Here is a 16,660-nt window from a genome sequence, read left to right as displayed (position 1 = left end):
TACTGCACATAATGTGGGGGACAATACTGCACATAATGTGGGGGACTATACTGCACATAATGTGAGGGAACTATACTGCACTTAATGTGGGGGACTATACTGCACTTAATGTGGGGGAACTATACTGCACCTAATGTGGAAGAACTCTGCTGCACCTAATGTGGGGGGGAACTCTGCTGCACCTAATGTGGGGGGAACTCTGCTGCACCTTATGTGGGGGGAACTGTGCCGCACCAAACGTGGGGGGAACTGTGCCGCACCTAACGTGGGGGGAACTGTGCAGCACCTAACGTGGGGGGAACTGTGCTGCACCTAATGTGGGGGCCTCGTATCAACGTTCGCTCACGTCACGCTCCCAGAATTCAAGGGCCGGCGTTACTACGTCCTGACGCCGGCCCTAGAGTGTGACGTGCGTGAACATCAAGGGGGTGGGGGGGGGGGGGTGGACCTTCATGTCCATTTTGCTTGGGGCCCCCAAATTCCTTCAAATGGCCCTGACAGTATGTGCATCCTACATGGCTGTCCTTATAAAGATATTACATGAAGGAAGTGTGTTCCTCTAATATGGCCTCCCCCCATAAAGATAACATATGAAGGAAGTCTATATGGCCGCCTCCAGGGAAGTTTTCAAAAATAAAAATAAATTGCTAAAAAATTGAAATAAATAAATAACAGAAGAAAAATATGTTATTTCTGTTCCACAGACATTTAATAAATGACACTAAAATGACACACTTAAGACATTTCCTTTAGCTCAGACAGTGTGCGATCAATGCAGCCCGAACCGTAAAAGGACAAATTTGGCTCTGCTACATCTGTAAACAGTTATAGCTCCAAGTTTGGGAAAGTGAATTAACATGAAAGCGTAAAATGAAAGCTAAAGAGGCAAGAACAAGATCAGGTCTCATACAGTACACTGAACTTGGTTCTACTGAACCTACTTCAGCCTGTGTGTACAGAATATGTACTTAAACCTTAGACTACAAACAAGCCAAGGCAAAACAGAAAATCTGCCAAAATAGTCATCGAAGTAGCTCAGAGCCCTGTGTTCTCATCCAGAGGCACACACAGACAACTGAGGGCCCCTGTGCAAAAACCGTGTGTGTATGGTGTCCCAGAGTGGGGTCATCTTTAGCTACTATAAACACTGTTCGGGTGGCTGTAACCTCAAAGGCCTCCAGCTCTGTCTCAGGTCTATGGGGGGAATTTATCAAGGGTGGTGTACGTGAACGTCTTTTTACACTTCTAATTTGTTTGGTGGTAATGTGTTTGTGCGCCAAATTTATGAAATGGTGCAGGGCATTGGATAAATATGGTGCTAGTACACATATTTTAACCTCCATTCATGTCTATGGGAGGGGGCATGACATCACAAGAGGGCGTGTTGTGACATCATGACCACGGATCCGAACTTAGGGTACGTTCACACGTGTACAGTGTACTTTACGCTGCAGATCCGCCACTGAAGGACCTTTATATGGTGCCCTTAAATGTGCCTGCTCGGAGCGGCAATACGCCGCTCCGAGCAGAAACATTGCGATGTGCGAGTCGCCGCGCATGTGCGGTGTGCTCACCCACATCGCGGCCGCTTCCCCTGCTCAATGAGCTAGGCCGAGAGCTGCCGCGATGCGTGAGTATACTGCTCATGTGCACGGCGACTTGCACATCGCAGTGTGTCTGCTCGTAGCGGCGTATTGCTGCTCCGAGCAGGCACATATAAAGGCAGCATATAGGAGGTCCTTCAGCGGCGGATCCGCAGCGAAATACACAGCGAAAATCCGCACGTCTGAAGGTACCCTTAGCGTTTGGAACAAAAAGAATGCCGGGGTGGCGTGCAGGAGCTCCCGGGGGGTTTCCAGCAGCAGGACCCCCACAATCAGACATCTTATCCCCTATTCTTTGGATAGAGGATAAGATGTCTAGGGGCTGAGTACCCCTTTAACTGTGACAATTTGTGCTCTAGAAAGTGGTGCAAAATCTTTGCAAATTGGTTGTTAATAGCACAAAAAGCCTAACCACACCCCTTTAAAAAAAAATTGCTAACAGGGCACTCAATTGGGTGCTAAATATCTGAATATGTGACACTAAATTCTTTGAATATGGCCCCCTTTAATGTTAAAAAATGCAGACGCAACATTACAGATGCAGATTTTACAAATGAAATACGCCAGAAAAAGCACTGTGTGAACATAGCCTTAGGGTATATTCACAAGGGGCAGAATCTACTGTCAGAACATTGGGGGAGATTTATCAGAACCCATGTGGAGGAAGAATAATCGCTTCTTTTATTTTTCACAGGCCTCTTTAAAAATGAAAGACGCGATCTGATTGGTTGCTATGGGCAACTGCACCGCTCTTCCTCTACACAGGTTTTGATAAATCTCCCCCATTGACATACAGGTGGACTGAATTGGTACTTACTGAGTTTTGCAGAGAAGCGGCAAATAAGCCTGATCCAAATGGGGTTTCAAAGGGTTTTTCGATGGTTTTGGGAACCGGCAGTGTTTGCGCTCGTGGTGCTGGAATTGGTGGCTCTAAGAAGCAAGAAGATTTGTTGATAAAATATGATCGACTGAATTCATGACAGAAAAATCAGAAAAGGCCATTATTATTCATTTGCTAAAGAGCAATATCAACAGAATAAAAACTGTACAGGGGAAGATTTATCAAAACCTGTCCAAAGGAAAAGTTGCCCCGTTGCCCATAGCAACCAATCAGATCACTTCTTTCATTTTTAACAAGGCCTCTAAAAAAATTAAAGAAGTGATCTGCTTGGTTGCCATGGGCAACTTTGTCTTTCCACAGGTTTTGATAAATCCGAGTACAGCAGCATCAGGAGAATTGGGACAAAATAATACCGCTTTATAAAGCATTACTGTTTTGGGCACCAGTTCATAAAAGGGATGTTCTAGAGCTAAAAGGAGCCCTCGTGATCTCCGGGACAGGACCCTGTCGCCCTCAGAGGAGCATGTGTTGTCTACGGGTAGATGGAATGTAATCCATTCATTTCTATGATACCCAAGAGCTTTACTCAGGTCTTTTTGGTGCTCCCATAGAAATGAATGGAGTGCGTACCAGCCGCAGCATGTGCTCCTCCCTAAGTGCCGGGTCCTGTCCCGGAGATCGCAGGGGGCCCCAGCAGTCGGACCCCCGTGATCAGTTTCTTATCCCCTATTTAGTGGATAGAGGATAAGTAAATTTTTGCATACGTCTCAGCACCCGACACGTTCGCACGCTGGGAGACTTATGCATATGTCCTAGCGATCTCCTGCACTGCCGCGGGCAGCATAGGAGATCGACGGCGGGAACCCAGCTGTCAATCAAAGCCGGAGTCCCGCTGCTGCTGTTAGGGCCACGATTGCGCTGGTCCCAGCAGCATTAACCCCATAGATGTTGTGATCAATCCTGATCACGCATCTATGGTGTTGACAGGGGAGCACACTCCCCCTGTTCACCAACGGAGGCGCCGCAATACGATCACGGGTCGCCGTTGGTTGCTTTGACAGCAGGAGGTCAGATCATGACCTCCTGTCTGCCTGCTATGGAAGCCTGTGAGATCCAGCCAGAGGCTGGATCACACAGGCTGTACTGTGTGCAGCTGATCGGGTCATACTGTGTTGCAGTACAAATGTATTGCAGCATAGTATGACCTGTAAAATTTGTAAAAAATCAAATAAAAAGTTCTTCAGTAAAAGTGTAAAAAAAAAAAAAAAGGCCCCTTTCCCAATAAAAGCCCTGTACTATCACCAAAAAAGATCAAAAACACAAATCATATACATAATAGGTATTGCCACATCTGTAATGACGTGTACTATAAAACTATAATGTAAATTATCCCGCACGGTGAACATCGTAAAAAAAACAACAACAAAAAAGCACAAAATTCGCCAATTTTGGTACAAATAGCGGAATAAAAAAGATAAAAAGTTAAAAAAGGTAGCACGTATCACAAACATGATACCAATAAAAAGTACAGCTCATCCCGCAAAAAATAAGCCCTCATTCAATGGTGTCGGACGAAAAAATAACAAAGTTATGGCTGTTGGAAAATGAATGGCAGAAAAAGGGGTAGGGCAGGGGTAGTGATGTCATGGACATGCCCCCTCTTGATGTCACGCCACGTCCACGCAATGCAAGTCTATGGGAGGGGACCTGATGGCCGGCACGGTCCCTCCCATAGACCTGCATTGAAGGGATGTAGTGTGATGTCATGAGGGGAGTGAATGTGACATCACGACCCCCTGCCGCTCGCATCCAGCGATCTAAATGAATGCCGGGTGCTGCACAGAGTTCGTGATGGTCCCAACAGCTGGATCTCTGCAAGCAGACATCTTATCTCCTATCCTTTGGCTGGGGAAAAGGTGACTTGGTGCAGAGTACCATTTAAATAGATCATGTTTTATAGGTCTTTAGGGTTTACAGTTTCTAAAAAGAAAATAATACATTACCATTAATCTTTGAAGACAGTTGACTAATGTCAAAATCATCGTGGTCCGCACTATCTTGGGGGATTCCAACTTTACTATTAAAATAATTGGAAAAAGCTCCAGGGGTGCTTATAGAGTTATTCTGCTCCCCACGCCTTGCTGGTAAAGCAGGTGGCTTAGCCAACTGATAGTCTTTAAACATATCCTTCACATTCTTCCTTTCCTTCTCTCCCAGTGGATCCAGAGCAGTAAAAGCATCACTTTCCTTTGTAGGTGATTCCTTTAGCGGTGCCGGTCTTGGCGGTAGCTGAGGAGGGTTTGGTAAACAGGGACCTGTCTGGATTAATCCTGGGGCTGAATTGAGTAAAGTTGGTGGCCTAGTTGGAAACATGTTCATTTGGAATGGGTTGGTTGGCTGTTGATTCCACGTCGGTACTGGCTGATTCCACATTGGGGGATTTTGTATGGGTGGAGGAACTAAAAACTGCGTCGGCTGATTCCAGGACGCCATCGCTGATGGAGCCGAAAAAACACTCGGTTGACCGAAACTGTTTTGTGCAGCCATAGCTGGGTTTGGAATTGTAGCTTGTGTTTGGCTATAGAGTAAAGGCTGTGGATTCCACTGCTGAGTCTGAGGTGAATTCAATGGCAAAGAACCTGTGAAAGTAAAATAAGAATATATTATCTGTTTTATAAAACCTAGTTTCAATTACCACTTGGAGGGTTGTCCTCAGTCTCTGATTTGGGATCCATCCCTATAAGCCTGAAAACAGAGAGGCTCCAGGATCAGCCAGGCCCTAAAGAAGACCAGGATCAGCCAGGCCCTAAAGAAGACCAGGATCAGCCAGGCCCTAAAGAAGACCAGTAGAGGACCAGGTTTTGCTGCAATAGCAAGATCACAAAAGCCCAACACCATAAGTAATGGTGGGCAAGGGGCTAAAATATCAAGCAAAACCCAAAGCCCCTCAGCTGAAGCCCAGGAACAGAAACTCCTAATTAGATGTATTTCACCCCTATGACTTAACATTTATTATTATGAAAATAGAAATAATGTGATAGTATTTAACCTCCAAACAAATAAATAAATAAATAAAAAAAACAAAATATATATATATATATATATATATATATATATATATATATGGCATCAATAGTTAAAATGTAAGTGCACTATGGCTGTATTGCATGGAATTATACCCCTGAGGAGCGTCCAATATTATTAGTGACCAGAGGTGGTAGAACTCCAATACCTACATACACAGAACTAATATTTAAATAATAATTTGGCCTCTTTAACATGTTTCGCTGTAAAAACAGTGTCATCAGGAGGCTAGAAGGCAATGGCTGACACAAACATTGCCTTATTTATAGTTTCCATAGCTGACAAGTTACGTTTTAGGGGTGGGATACTTCTAATTAGGGGTCTTTGCTCCCAGGCTTCAGACCAGGAGTTCTGGGTTTATTTAATAGCAAGATCAATTACAGATGATAGTTGAGCACCCAATGCCCCCCACTCACCAGGACCTCCAATGGCCGGAACAGTGGTCAGACCAGTTTTATTAAAAAGATCCAGGGAATTAGGTTGTACTGAGCTTGGTGGGGCTGGAATAGCTACCGATGAGGCTGGCTCAAGGTCTGTCCCAGAATTTGAAGAAAAAATGTCTGACCCAAATATGTCATCAGAAGTTGGCTGCAGAAAAAAAAAAAGATATCATAAGAGTCACAAAATGATTTTGCCAATATGCTAAATTAAATTTAAAGGGGTTGTCCAGAAGCTTTCTTTCAAAAACAGCAACAGTCCACAGAATTGTAGGTCCCGGGTAGGTCCTCTATGGGTCAAAACCCTTTTGAAATAGTAAATCATGTAGTTCAGACCAATGATTACTGAAACTGTGCCCCCTCTCCATCAATAGATCCCTGGTGAAGGGAATTTGCATGGAGACCAAGCCAGTCTGCTGCTGCCCAATCCAGCAGGAAATAGCTGAGTGCCCAAAATGAATTGTTTATTTACTTTAACCCATTATTTAAAGGGACATGAAACAAACCAATGAGCGAATCAAGATATGTCCTTGCGATCACTTCAAGACATGTAACTATGTACTTAAATGGTTATCGCAGAGACAAGTAGGAAAGATGTTCCTAGACAACCTGACAAATATGTAGCAGTAGGTGTATGGTACCACAGCCCTATTTACTGATGGAAAGTTGTCTACCGACCAATGAAAATGTTGTCACATGCAATAAAGAGTCTACAAGGAGTGAAAGCCTGTACTTACCCATACTACACGGACATGGCAGCACAAAGCAACAGATAGAACATGAGTTAGTATCAGAAGATTCTTACCGAAGAATCTAAATATTACATGTAAAGACCAAGAAGGAAGGAAAACAGGTCTAGTAAATTCATTAGATGATAATTTCCCCAACAACAAAATACTTTAAAAGTCAAAAAGTTCTATCATTTTGTTGTAAATCTGGCCTGATATGGCAAAAAAGGAGCAGTATGGTCTTAGCCAACACTACGGGTATTTTGTTCCTTCAGGAGCCTCCATTCACCAACCCAACAGGGCTCCAGACTGTCTATAAGAAGATATCACCCCCCACCCACCCCCATAGAAGGTGGAGGCACCTGACTGCCCCTACTCTTAGTTGATCTAGATTTCTGAGGAGGATGGGAGGAAAAATAACCAAATGGGACCTGGATATTCACATACTCATTTAATTAGAGGGTCAATGATTTTTGACTGAAGGATCCTGTTGATTTATTGTTAGAAATGAACAAATTTCCTGAAATGAACAAATTCGATTTGCATCCAAGTCAGTTAAATTGGTCGTTGGATTCTAAAATGTCCTAACAGCCCTGCAGGGCATGCTATGCTATTGTTGTAGAGCGCAACACAAAGTATTACAGGATCAGCGAATCCTGTGAGTGGCAGATTCAGAGCATACAGTATTACTGCTCTCCTCCAGGCTGATCAGTGTACAGGAGCAGGGACTCCTGCCTTTGACACATGTCCCTGCTCCTGTAAAATACATCTGAGCGATTTGCCCGGAACAAATCCCCTAACAAATTTGATTTGTTCCGAATCGATTTGATCATTATTATATGGTCTTTTATTACCAGGATCATTACATAGCCCTGTTCTACTTTCTCAATGGATTGATGGATATGGCGATGAATCCCCTTTTGAAATGACAACCTAAAACTGCAGAGGTCTAAATGTGGGTTAGCCAGAAATAGAGCAATATATATGCAAGGAAATTGGAAATTTGTTACAGAAAAACCTAAGGTGGTCTTCGCAAAGAAGTGGTCTATCAAGACGTTTCCCTCTATGTTTATTTTTATTTTTAATGGATTACCAATGTTATTGTATATTTTATAATCATAGATTTTTTTTTAAATCTATTAATGGTTGATCACTCTCTAAGGCTGCATTCACATCACGTTTTGTCCCTATGGCTGCCGGGTCCGATAGCGCCCAGGATATGGTAGCGCCCAATTTTGAAATTTCCCAGCTGGGCCCGGCAGCCGTAGGGACAAAACGTGATGTGAATGCAGCCTTAGAGAGTGATCAACTATTAATAGATTTAAAAAAAAAAAAACTGGCTCTGAATCTCATTCACTCATACTACAGTTTTAAGTCCGGTCACAAAACCAGATACGGGGCGAAAATGAGCTGACTGGAGTCACTATCTGAGGGGTACTCCGTCCCTAGACATCTTATCCCCTATCCTTTGGATAAGATGTCTGATTGCGGAGATCCCGCAGATGAGATCCTCGCAATCTCTGTGCAGCACCCGGCGTTCGTTTAAACCACTGGGTGCAGACGGCGGGGATCGTGACATCACGGCCACGCCCCTTGTGCCATCATGCCACGCCCCCTGAATGCAGCAAAGTACCCCTTTAAGTGAATGAGATTCGCTGAAGGCACAAAACGTGATGTGAATGCAGCCTTAGGCTCAGTTCATGAGCAGTCTGGTGCCCCTCCCTATCACTTTTGATGGAAAACATTGTACCAAAATGACAGAAAACTCAGAACCTCAATGGACCCCAATATACATGAATGGGGTTTGTCAGAAGCCATTTGGATCCACTGTCATGGATCTGGTGCAGCATCATAACTTCTATCCATTTACTGTGGGAATCTGCAGAAAAGATCGACATGCTGCAGATCTAAAATCTGCACCACAATTTATGCATGGATGTATCTCAACAGCAGCATGCGAATCTCATCTCCTTTGCTCAATCAATCAATGTAAAATCAAAGTAAACTATAGTCACCTTGACGCTTCTCCTTCCTCGTCCAGGCTTGGCGCTTTGTGGTGGGGGGCTAATAGTAATAGGATCTGCAGGATGCAGACAGCTATTGTCCTTCTTGTGACTGGAATTCCCCTCTGAGTTCCTTCGTAATCCATTATGCACATGCCCTCCATGGGATGAGGAGTCAGTGAACGGATCAGGCTGTGGTCTGCTCACAGAACTACATGGACCATGTCCTACCACACCATTGTGAGTCCTTGTCACTTGCCCTGACTGGCTAGCCTTAAAGGGCCACTGGTCTGCCTTGGCTTCTTGCTTACCCAACTGGCCCGAAATTTGGTCAAATTGCTGTCCAAATTCAATGTCATCAGCGACGGCGCCGTTACTGCCGGGCCCGTTCATGACACTTTTTACATTTTCCACCTTATGATTGAAAGTTTTGGAAGAATCAACTGAAGAAGAGACAGAGACTGATTGATCTTTAGAGGTGAACGGGTCGTCGCAGAATGGATCTGGATTAGGTGCAGGGAAGAAGCTGAGATTGGAAGTGAATGGGTTTTCAGACGAGAAAGGTGATTGCGCTTTGGGATGAGGAAGAGAAGAGGAGGAAGAGGAGGTGTGGAGGATGCCATTGGAGGTGAAAGGATTTCCTTTTACACAGTTCTGATTGGTGTCGATTTCAGTGTTTAAATCCACTAACAGGATATCATTACTTTCCTGGTGATATGGGGAGAAATGAGATGAAACGTTAGAAAATCAACCATGCAAATCATAAGAATCACATCGCAGTGGCACACGAGAACATGAAAGCAATGTGTATTCGGAAACTTTTCACTCCCTTTCATTTTTTTTTTCCATTTTGTTATGTTGCGGCCTTGTGCTAAAATTAAAATAAATCTTATTTAAATCAAGTGAAAACAGAATGTAGAAGATTAGAACATATGTTACGTATATATATATGTACTAATCTTCTTTTTAAAAGGAACCAAGCAGAAGATTTTACCACATATAACGCTTGGCCCTGCGTTACATATGGTAAAATCTTTAACCTAACCATCCACGTGGGACGTTCCTGCCCCCAGAGATGATGACAATATAAAGTTATAAAGTCCCCCCCCCCCCCCGGCCGCCCCGTACGTAGTTCCCTCGGCCGCCATGTACGTAGTTCCTTTGGCAGAGAATTCATACTTATCGGGTCCGGTCACTCCAGCCATAGTCCTACCCCCTCATCTTGATTGAAGGTTCACGTCACTGCTCTGCTTCATCTACTTAGGAGCAAAGTAAAGATGCAGGCCATCAATCAAGACTAGGGGGAAGGACCAAGGTCGGAGCAACGGGACCTGGTAAGTAAAGGTCCCCGCGCAAGGGGCTACTTACGGGGCAGCCAATGGAGACTGTATAACTTCATATCCTCACCATTGCTGAAGACAGGAGTGTTCCCCGGGGATGGTGGGGATAAAGATTTTACCATACATGACATGCTGCCAAGCATTATATATAGTAAAATCTGCTGCTTGGTTTCCTTTAAGCCTGTCCCTCCGGAACAGAGGACACAAAAGGCAGACAATGGGCAGGCAAAGGCTTAATCCTGTTCCTCTGGGATAATTATGGGGGGTGATGGTTCTACCTAATGCATGACTACCTATCAACTGAGGGCATCTACCAAATGGGGCTGATGAATTATCTACCAACGTTCTATTTCCAAGCAGTGGACTGTCCGCACATTTTCCGACCGTGTGATCATAGCCTAAGATGTTTGTCTTACAGATTCCGTGGTAATGGGTCATGGATGGAAGAACTCTTCATGGCGGTCTTAGCCAGACAAAGAAGAAAAGGAAAGAGAATGACTCCAAAAGGATGCCCCCTGTAAGTCAGTAGATGTAACTGCTCTGTAATCACTTACACGTTCTGCAGTGACTGTGTAGAGCTGGTACCACCACTATATGAGCACTGTAGGGGGAGGGGGAGTGGGTGTACAGGTAGCTGGTCTAACACAGAGTGCAAAAACGTCTAGCACCGGCCCTGCTAACTGGTAACTCTTATTAAGGTGCAGAAACATCTCATAGATGAACAAAAGAAATGGGAGGAGCCCGAGAAAAATGTAAGTTGTTATATCAAAGGGTCTGAATACTTATGTTATGTCCATGTAAAAATTCAGTTTTTCCTTTTCAATCAATTAAAAAAAATATATAAAAAAAGGAAAGGGTCTGAAAACTTTCCAAATGCTTTGTAGGTGATAAATGTATGATACCTGGGGGTCCGATTACCGGGACTAACCTCATTGAAGAGAATAATGGTCTAAGAGTGCCCTGTGTGAAATGAACGATAGTACATTTGCATGACCCCTGCTCCATTGTATATGGCACTGATAGTGACAGCAAAGCACTCATTGTCACTAGCGGTGACTAGAGCAGTACTACCCCTTTATCCACATCGGGCGCTCTTAGACCACTGTTCTCTTGATGTTTAGGGGTCCTGGTGGTCAGATACCCTGTGACCACACATTTACCACCTATACTGTTAGTAAAAAAAAAAAAAAACTTTAACTGAGAACCAGTGGAAAAGAAAGCTTAAAGGGGTACTCCGGCGCTAACCATCTTATCCCCTATCAAAAGGATCCCGCAGCTGGGGACCACCGCAATCTCTCCTGCAGCACCCCGTTTTTCAGCTGCACAGAACGAGGATTGCTCTGTGGCTGATTATGGGCGGTGCAGAGGATGGAGTACCGTGACGTCAAGGCTCCGCCCCTGGCCACGCCCTCCCATAGACTTGCATTGAGGGGGTGGGTCGTGACATCACAATACTCCATGCCCTGCACCGCCTGTCATTAGCCATAGAGTGATCCTCGCTCTGTGCAGCTGAAAAACGGGGGTGCTGCAGGAGAGACTGCGGGGGTCCCCAGCGGCAGGATCCTCGCAATCTAACATCTTATTGTCTCTCCTTTTTATAGGGGATAAGATGTTTAGCGCCGGAGTACCCCTTTAATGGGGCCTCCCTATCTCTGGGATATGCCATATCTTTATGATTTCTGGGGTCCAGCTCCCCACTGTTCAAGCACTCGGCATACAAACACTTTTCTCTTGAAGATGCTCTTATTATTGTAGAAAGGGATTAGTTTACAGTTTCTCCTTTTGACTATTCAGTAAGAACATGGTTTATTTTGTACTATTTTTCTGCTTATTTTTCTTCATTCTTCACGTTTTCTTATCTTTGGTTGATGATTTGGGGACATCAGAACCAATAACCAGTTTACAATACAATGGTCGTCCCAGTACCAAGTGATATTGTGTGTTGAGGGACCACTGTAATAAATGCATCTAAAATCAATGACACCTATGCCATGTCCCTTTACAGAGCATTGTCTAGACTGGATACAATTGTCTGCACTTCTCAGCTGAGAGCAGGACTAGCTATGTACATTGTATCAGTCTGGAGTCCAGGATGTTTAGCTCACAGAGCATTGTCTAGACTGGATACAATTGTCTCCACTACTCAGCTGAGAGCAGGACTAGCTATGTACAATGTATCAGTCTGGAGTCCAGGATGTTTAGCTCACAGAGCATTGTCTAGACTGGATACAGTTGTCTCCACTACTCAGCTAAGAGCAGGACTAGTTATGTACAATGTATCAGTCTGGAGTCCAGGATGTTTAGCTCACAGAGCATTGTCTAGACTGGATACAATTGTCTCCACTTCTCAGCTGAGAGCAGGACTAGCTATGTACAATGTATCAGTCTGGAGTCCAGGATGTTTAGCTCACAGAGCATTGTCTAGACTGGATACAATTGTCTCCACTTCTCAGTTGAGAGCAGGACTAGCTATGTACAATGTATCAGTCTGGAGTCCAGGATGTTTAGCTCACAGAGCATTGTCTAGACTGGATACAATTGTCTCCACTACTCAGCTGAGAGCAGGACTAGCTATGTACAATGTATCAGTCTGGAGTCCAGGATGTTTAGCTCACAGAGCATTGTCTAGACTGGATACAATTGTCTCCACTTCTCAGCTGAGAGCAGGACTAGCTATGTACAATGTATCAGTCTGGAGTCCAGGATGTTTAGCTCACAGAGCATTGTCTACACTGGATACAATTGTCTCCACTTCTCAGCTGAGAGCAGGACTAGCTATGTACAATGTATCAGTCTGGAGTCCAGGATGTTTAGCTCACAGAGCATTGTCTAGACTGGATACAATTGTCTCCACTTCTCAGCTGAGAGCAGAACTAGCTATGTACAATGTATCAGTCTGGAGTCCAGGATGTTTAGCTCACAGAGCATTGTCTAGACTGGATACAATTGTCTCCACTACTCAGCTGAGAGCAGGACTAGCTATGTACAATGTATCAGTCTGGAGTCCAGGATGTTTAGCTCACAGAGCATTGTCTAGACTGGATACAATTGTCTCCACTACTCAGCTGAGAGCAGGACTAGCTATGTACAATGTATCAGTCTGGAGTCCAGGATGTTTAGCTCACAGAGCATTGTCTAGACTGGATACAATTGTCTCCACTTCTCAGCTGAGAGCAGGACTAGCTATGTACAATGTATCAGTCTGGAGTCCAGGATGTTTAGCTCACAGAGCATTGTCTACACTGGATACAACTGTCTCCACTTCTCAGCTGAGAGCAGGACTAGCTATGTACAATGTATCAGTCTGGAGTCCAGGATGTTTAGCTCACAGAGCATTGACTAGACTGGATACAATTGTCTCCACTTCTCAGCTGAGAGCAGGACTAGCTATGTACAATGTATCAGTCTGGGGTACAGGATGTTTCGCTCACAGAGCATTGTCTAGACTGGATACAATTGTCTCCACTTCTCAGCTGAGAGCAGGACTAGCTATGTACAATGTATCAGTCTGGAGTCCAGGATGTTTAGCTCACAGAGCATTGTCTAGACTGGATACAATTGTCTTCACTTCCCAGCTGAGAGCAGGACTAGATATGTACAATGTATCAGTCTGGAGTCCAGGCTGTTTAGCTCACAGAGCATTGTCTAGACTGGATACAATTGTCTCCACTTCTCAGCTGAGAACAGGACTAGCTTTGTACAGGTTACAGTCTCTGAATTTAAACAACAGGGTTTTCATTCACTGACAGCAAACAAATGCCTTGAAACTGAAAATCTTGCCAGTTGTTTCTGTGACATGCATTTGCATGGGTATTACCTTTTTGTGCCAAATTAAAGCTTTTTATGTCAACTAGTTTTCTTGTTTAAAAATTTATTAGAAAAACTGTTTCCAAAGTCGACATGATAAATCCTAACAATGAGGAGAGCAGAGTGGCGGTTCTTTTTAGCTCATGAGCTTTAATTCTATGATGAACATGCCATGCACTTCTTTTAGTCACTGCACTTTGCCCCCCTGTGATTAAGCTTTATTGATCTAGTGGAAAATCCCTTTAAGCCCTCTGTGGAGAAACGTAGCATTTACCACACTTCTCGCTCACTTACGCAATTGGTGAACTTTGGTAGTTGTTGCTCGTACACAAACATCTGACTTTCCCATAAATCCCCTGCTCAGGGGTTACAGAGTCACTATGTACCAGCGGACAGAAATCCAAAAACAATTGGTGAATATTTAGAGGTGCCAAAGACTAACCAGGCAAGTCTAAGATCAACAAATGTTTGTACAGGTCACATGTCAGACGCAACACAATTTAATCACAATACAATTTACCATTTTACTTCCTTATCAATGACCAACTGGTAACTAATGTAAGATGTCGGTGACCATTGCGAGGATACGCCATCACTGATCAATGGGGTATAGTGCTGAAGCAGTGATACGTCTCCTTTTCTACCTTCTGTGCAGGGAACTGCAGGCGGTGACGTTCATCACTGCTGAACCTGATTGTCCAGGGCGACTGCTCAAGGGATAAACAGTAAGATGGATTTGGTACTGCACCACTGCTGTGTCCCCTCACAACTGGTAGGAGTACCTGAGATCGAATATTAACCGATCCTAAAATGACTGCATATTGTAGTGATATGCCAACACTTTATGATATGCAAGAAATTTTGAAATGGGAACACCCCTTTAAGACCCCCAACATGTCCCGAAGAGGATGGTATTAAAAAAAGAAATGCCAATTGCCTCATGATCAATCATCTAAAATCCTGGTTGAGCAGTTGCCTAGTACTACAATTCCCAGAATGCATTGCTTTTCCTCAACTCATCATAACCATCCCATCCTGCCAACCCCCTCACACAGCACTACTGCTAGTTCCCCGTGTAGAGCTGTTGCAGAACATCTCATTTAACAGCAGACTATCGTATGATCGGTGAGGTTGCGGCACCTGCTGTATTCTTTCCCTGTCTGCTCCTCTGCGTGTGGCAGCATGCTGTAAGCACACCTCATTCTTCATTAAGTGTCCTAATAAAGATATATATCTATATGACTGCGAGGTAAGCTGTAGGGGCTGGTCAGAGGTGATGACATCACTCAGGGGGCCGGACTAGAGCTCAGAGACAAGATTCAGCCACAGCTTCTGAGACAGCAGAGGATGATGCATTGTTTCAGGAGAAAGAGGGGAAGCTGGGAGCTGCTGAGACAACACCACACTGACAAAGAGATGACTACACAACTTCCTGTCAGAAGATGACACATTGAAAAGCATTCTGAAGCCAGTACAATTTGTGATAACACTATGTTTGTAAGTATGTCTCGGGAAGATAGATTTATTTTGATGCAAATTTCTGATACCAGAATACCCCTTTAAATAAGATCAAAATATATGCCATTAAAGGGGCTGTAAAATGAATGTGTGATAAACAATCAGGCAATTTGCTGTTGAGTTGTTACATTCAATAGAATTCAAAAGTAATATATTGTGCCGTTAGTTTTTTATCGGTTCACATGTCCCAAAATACTGAGTGGGAACACAGCCCTAGCACTTCCGTACCCTAAACATTTTAAACCGTTTGGTTTCTCATAGGAAACTATGTGACACGTTTTCACAGATTTCTCCATCACGAGGTGGCAGAACTAAAGGAAATAAAAGTGAAGAAATGAAATGATCTTGCAGTTCAGTTCTTGGCGTTAGGTACTTACGGTTGGACTGTTGAGATCTGGCGGTGTGGACATATCACCAAATAAATTCATCTGGTCAACACCCTTAAAAGAATCAAGATATTAAATGATTTACCACAATAGAGCAGGTGGGTTGTAAAACAAATGACTACATTGGACTATAATTCTATTATATCCTATGTAAAGAAATTGTCCCCTTTTTTGGAGAAGACCACCCCACTGCAATACCAGACATAACCAGTGTGGCACTGGTGTCGATTCTTTTTATAGGCTCATTCACATTTCAATGGTTCCCTCTGCGGCATGTATACATTACATCGGCAAAGTTCGAAAATAGGATGCCGACTACAGCACGGGCCCTTTTAAGAAAAATGAATGAAATGTAGTCAGCTAATGACTACATACAGGTAATTTCCTAATCATATTGCTGATGTTCCAGCCATTGAAGTGAAAGGGTCCCATATTAGGGTGCATTCACACCAGGTCTTCATTCTTCGGCAGCCTGATCTGGTAGGAGAATTTCCAAACTGCCTTTTGCCGGAGCTGTGCTCACTCCAGTCTGGTCACTTTTTGACCGAATCTGGCTTATGGCCAGACTGCAAACCACAGTCTGCTGCGGAGGTGGAAAACGTGGTGTGAATGCATCCTATGTTGGCAATGTTTGGTATACGTGCCACCGACTGAACAGAGTTTCATCCTGAAAAACTCCTTTAAAGGGGTTATCCAGGAAAAAACTATATATTTATATTTATATATCAACTGGCTCCAGAAAGTTAAACAGATTTGTAAATTACTTTTATTAAAAATTCTTAATCATTTCAGTACTTATGAGCTGCTGAAGTTGAGTTATTCTTTCTATAGTGCTTTCTAATGACACGTGTCTCGGGAGCTGTCCAGAGTAGAAGCAAATTCCCATAGGAACTGCATAGAGCAGAATAGGTT

General features: G+C 43.8%; 1 protein-coding gene across 2 annotated transcripts in view; it reads right to left on the bottom strand.

Moving 5' to 3' along the window:
* The window catches only part of DAB2 (DAB adaptor protein 2), a 118,961-nt gene that overhangs the window by 10,064 nt on the left and 92,237 nt on the right, over positions 1 to 16,660 (bottom strand). The window contains exons 9-13 of one of the 2 annotated variants that reach the window (XM_056546031.1): positions 15,740 to 15,802; positions 8,710 to 9,405; positions 5,946 to 6,117; positions 4,449 to 5,084; positions 2,422 to 2,534 (exon numbers count right to left, since the gene is read on the bottom strand). In XM_056546031.1, coding sequence (XP_056402006.1) covers positions 2,422 to 2,534; positions 4,449 to 5,084; positions 5,946 to 6,117; positions 8,710 to 9,405; positions 15,740 to 15,802 — 1,680 coding nt within the window. The remainder of the gene's footprint in view (positions 1 to 2,421; positions 2,535 to 4,448; positions 5,085 to 5,945; positions 6,118 to 8,709; positions 9,406 to 15,739; positions 15,803 to 16,660) is intronic. The other variant, XM_056546039.1, reaches the window with a different exon arrangement.

This window comes from Hyla sarda, chromosome 1 (genome assembly GCF_029499605.1).
Source record: "Hyla sarda isolate aHylSar1 chromosome 1, aHylSar1.hap1, whole genome shotgun sequence".
Lineage (NCBI taxonomy): Eukaryota > Metazoa > Chordata > Amphibia > Anura > Hylidae > Hyla > Hyla sarda.
The sequence above is the reverse complement of the archived record's forward strand: the minus strand, read 5'-3'. Positions and strand labels throughout refer to the sequence as shown.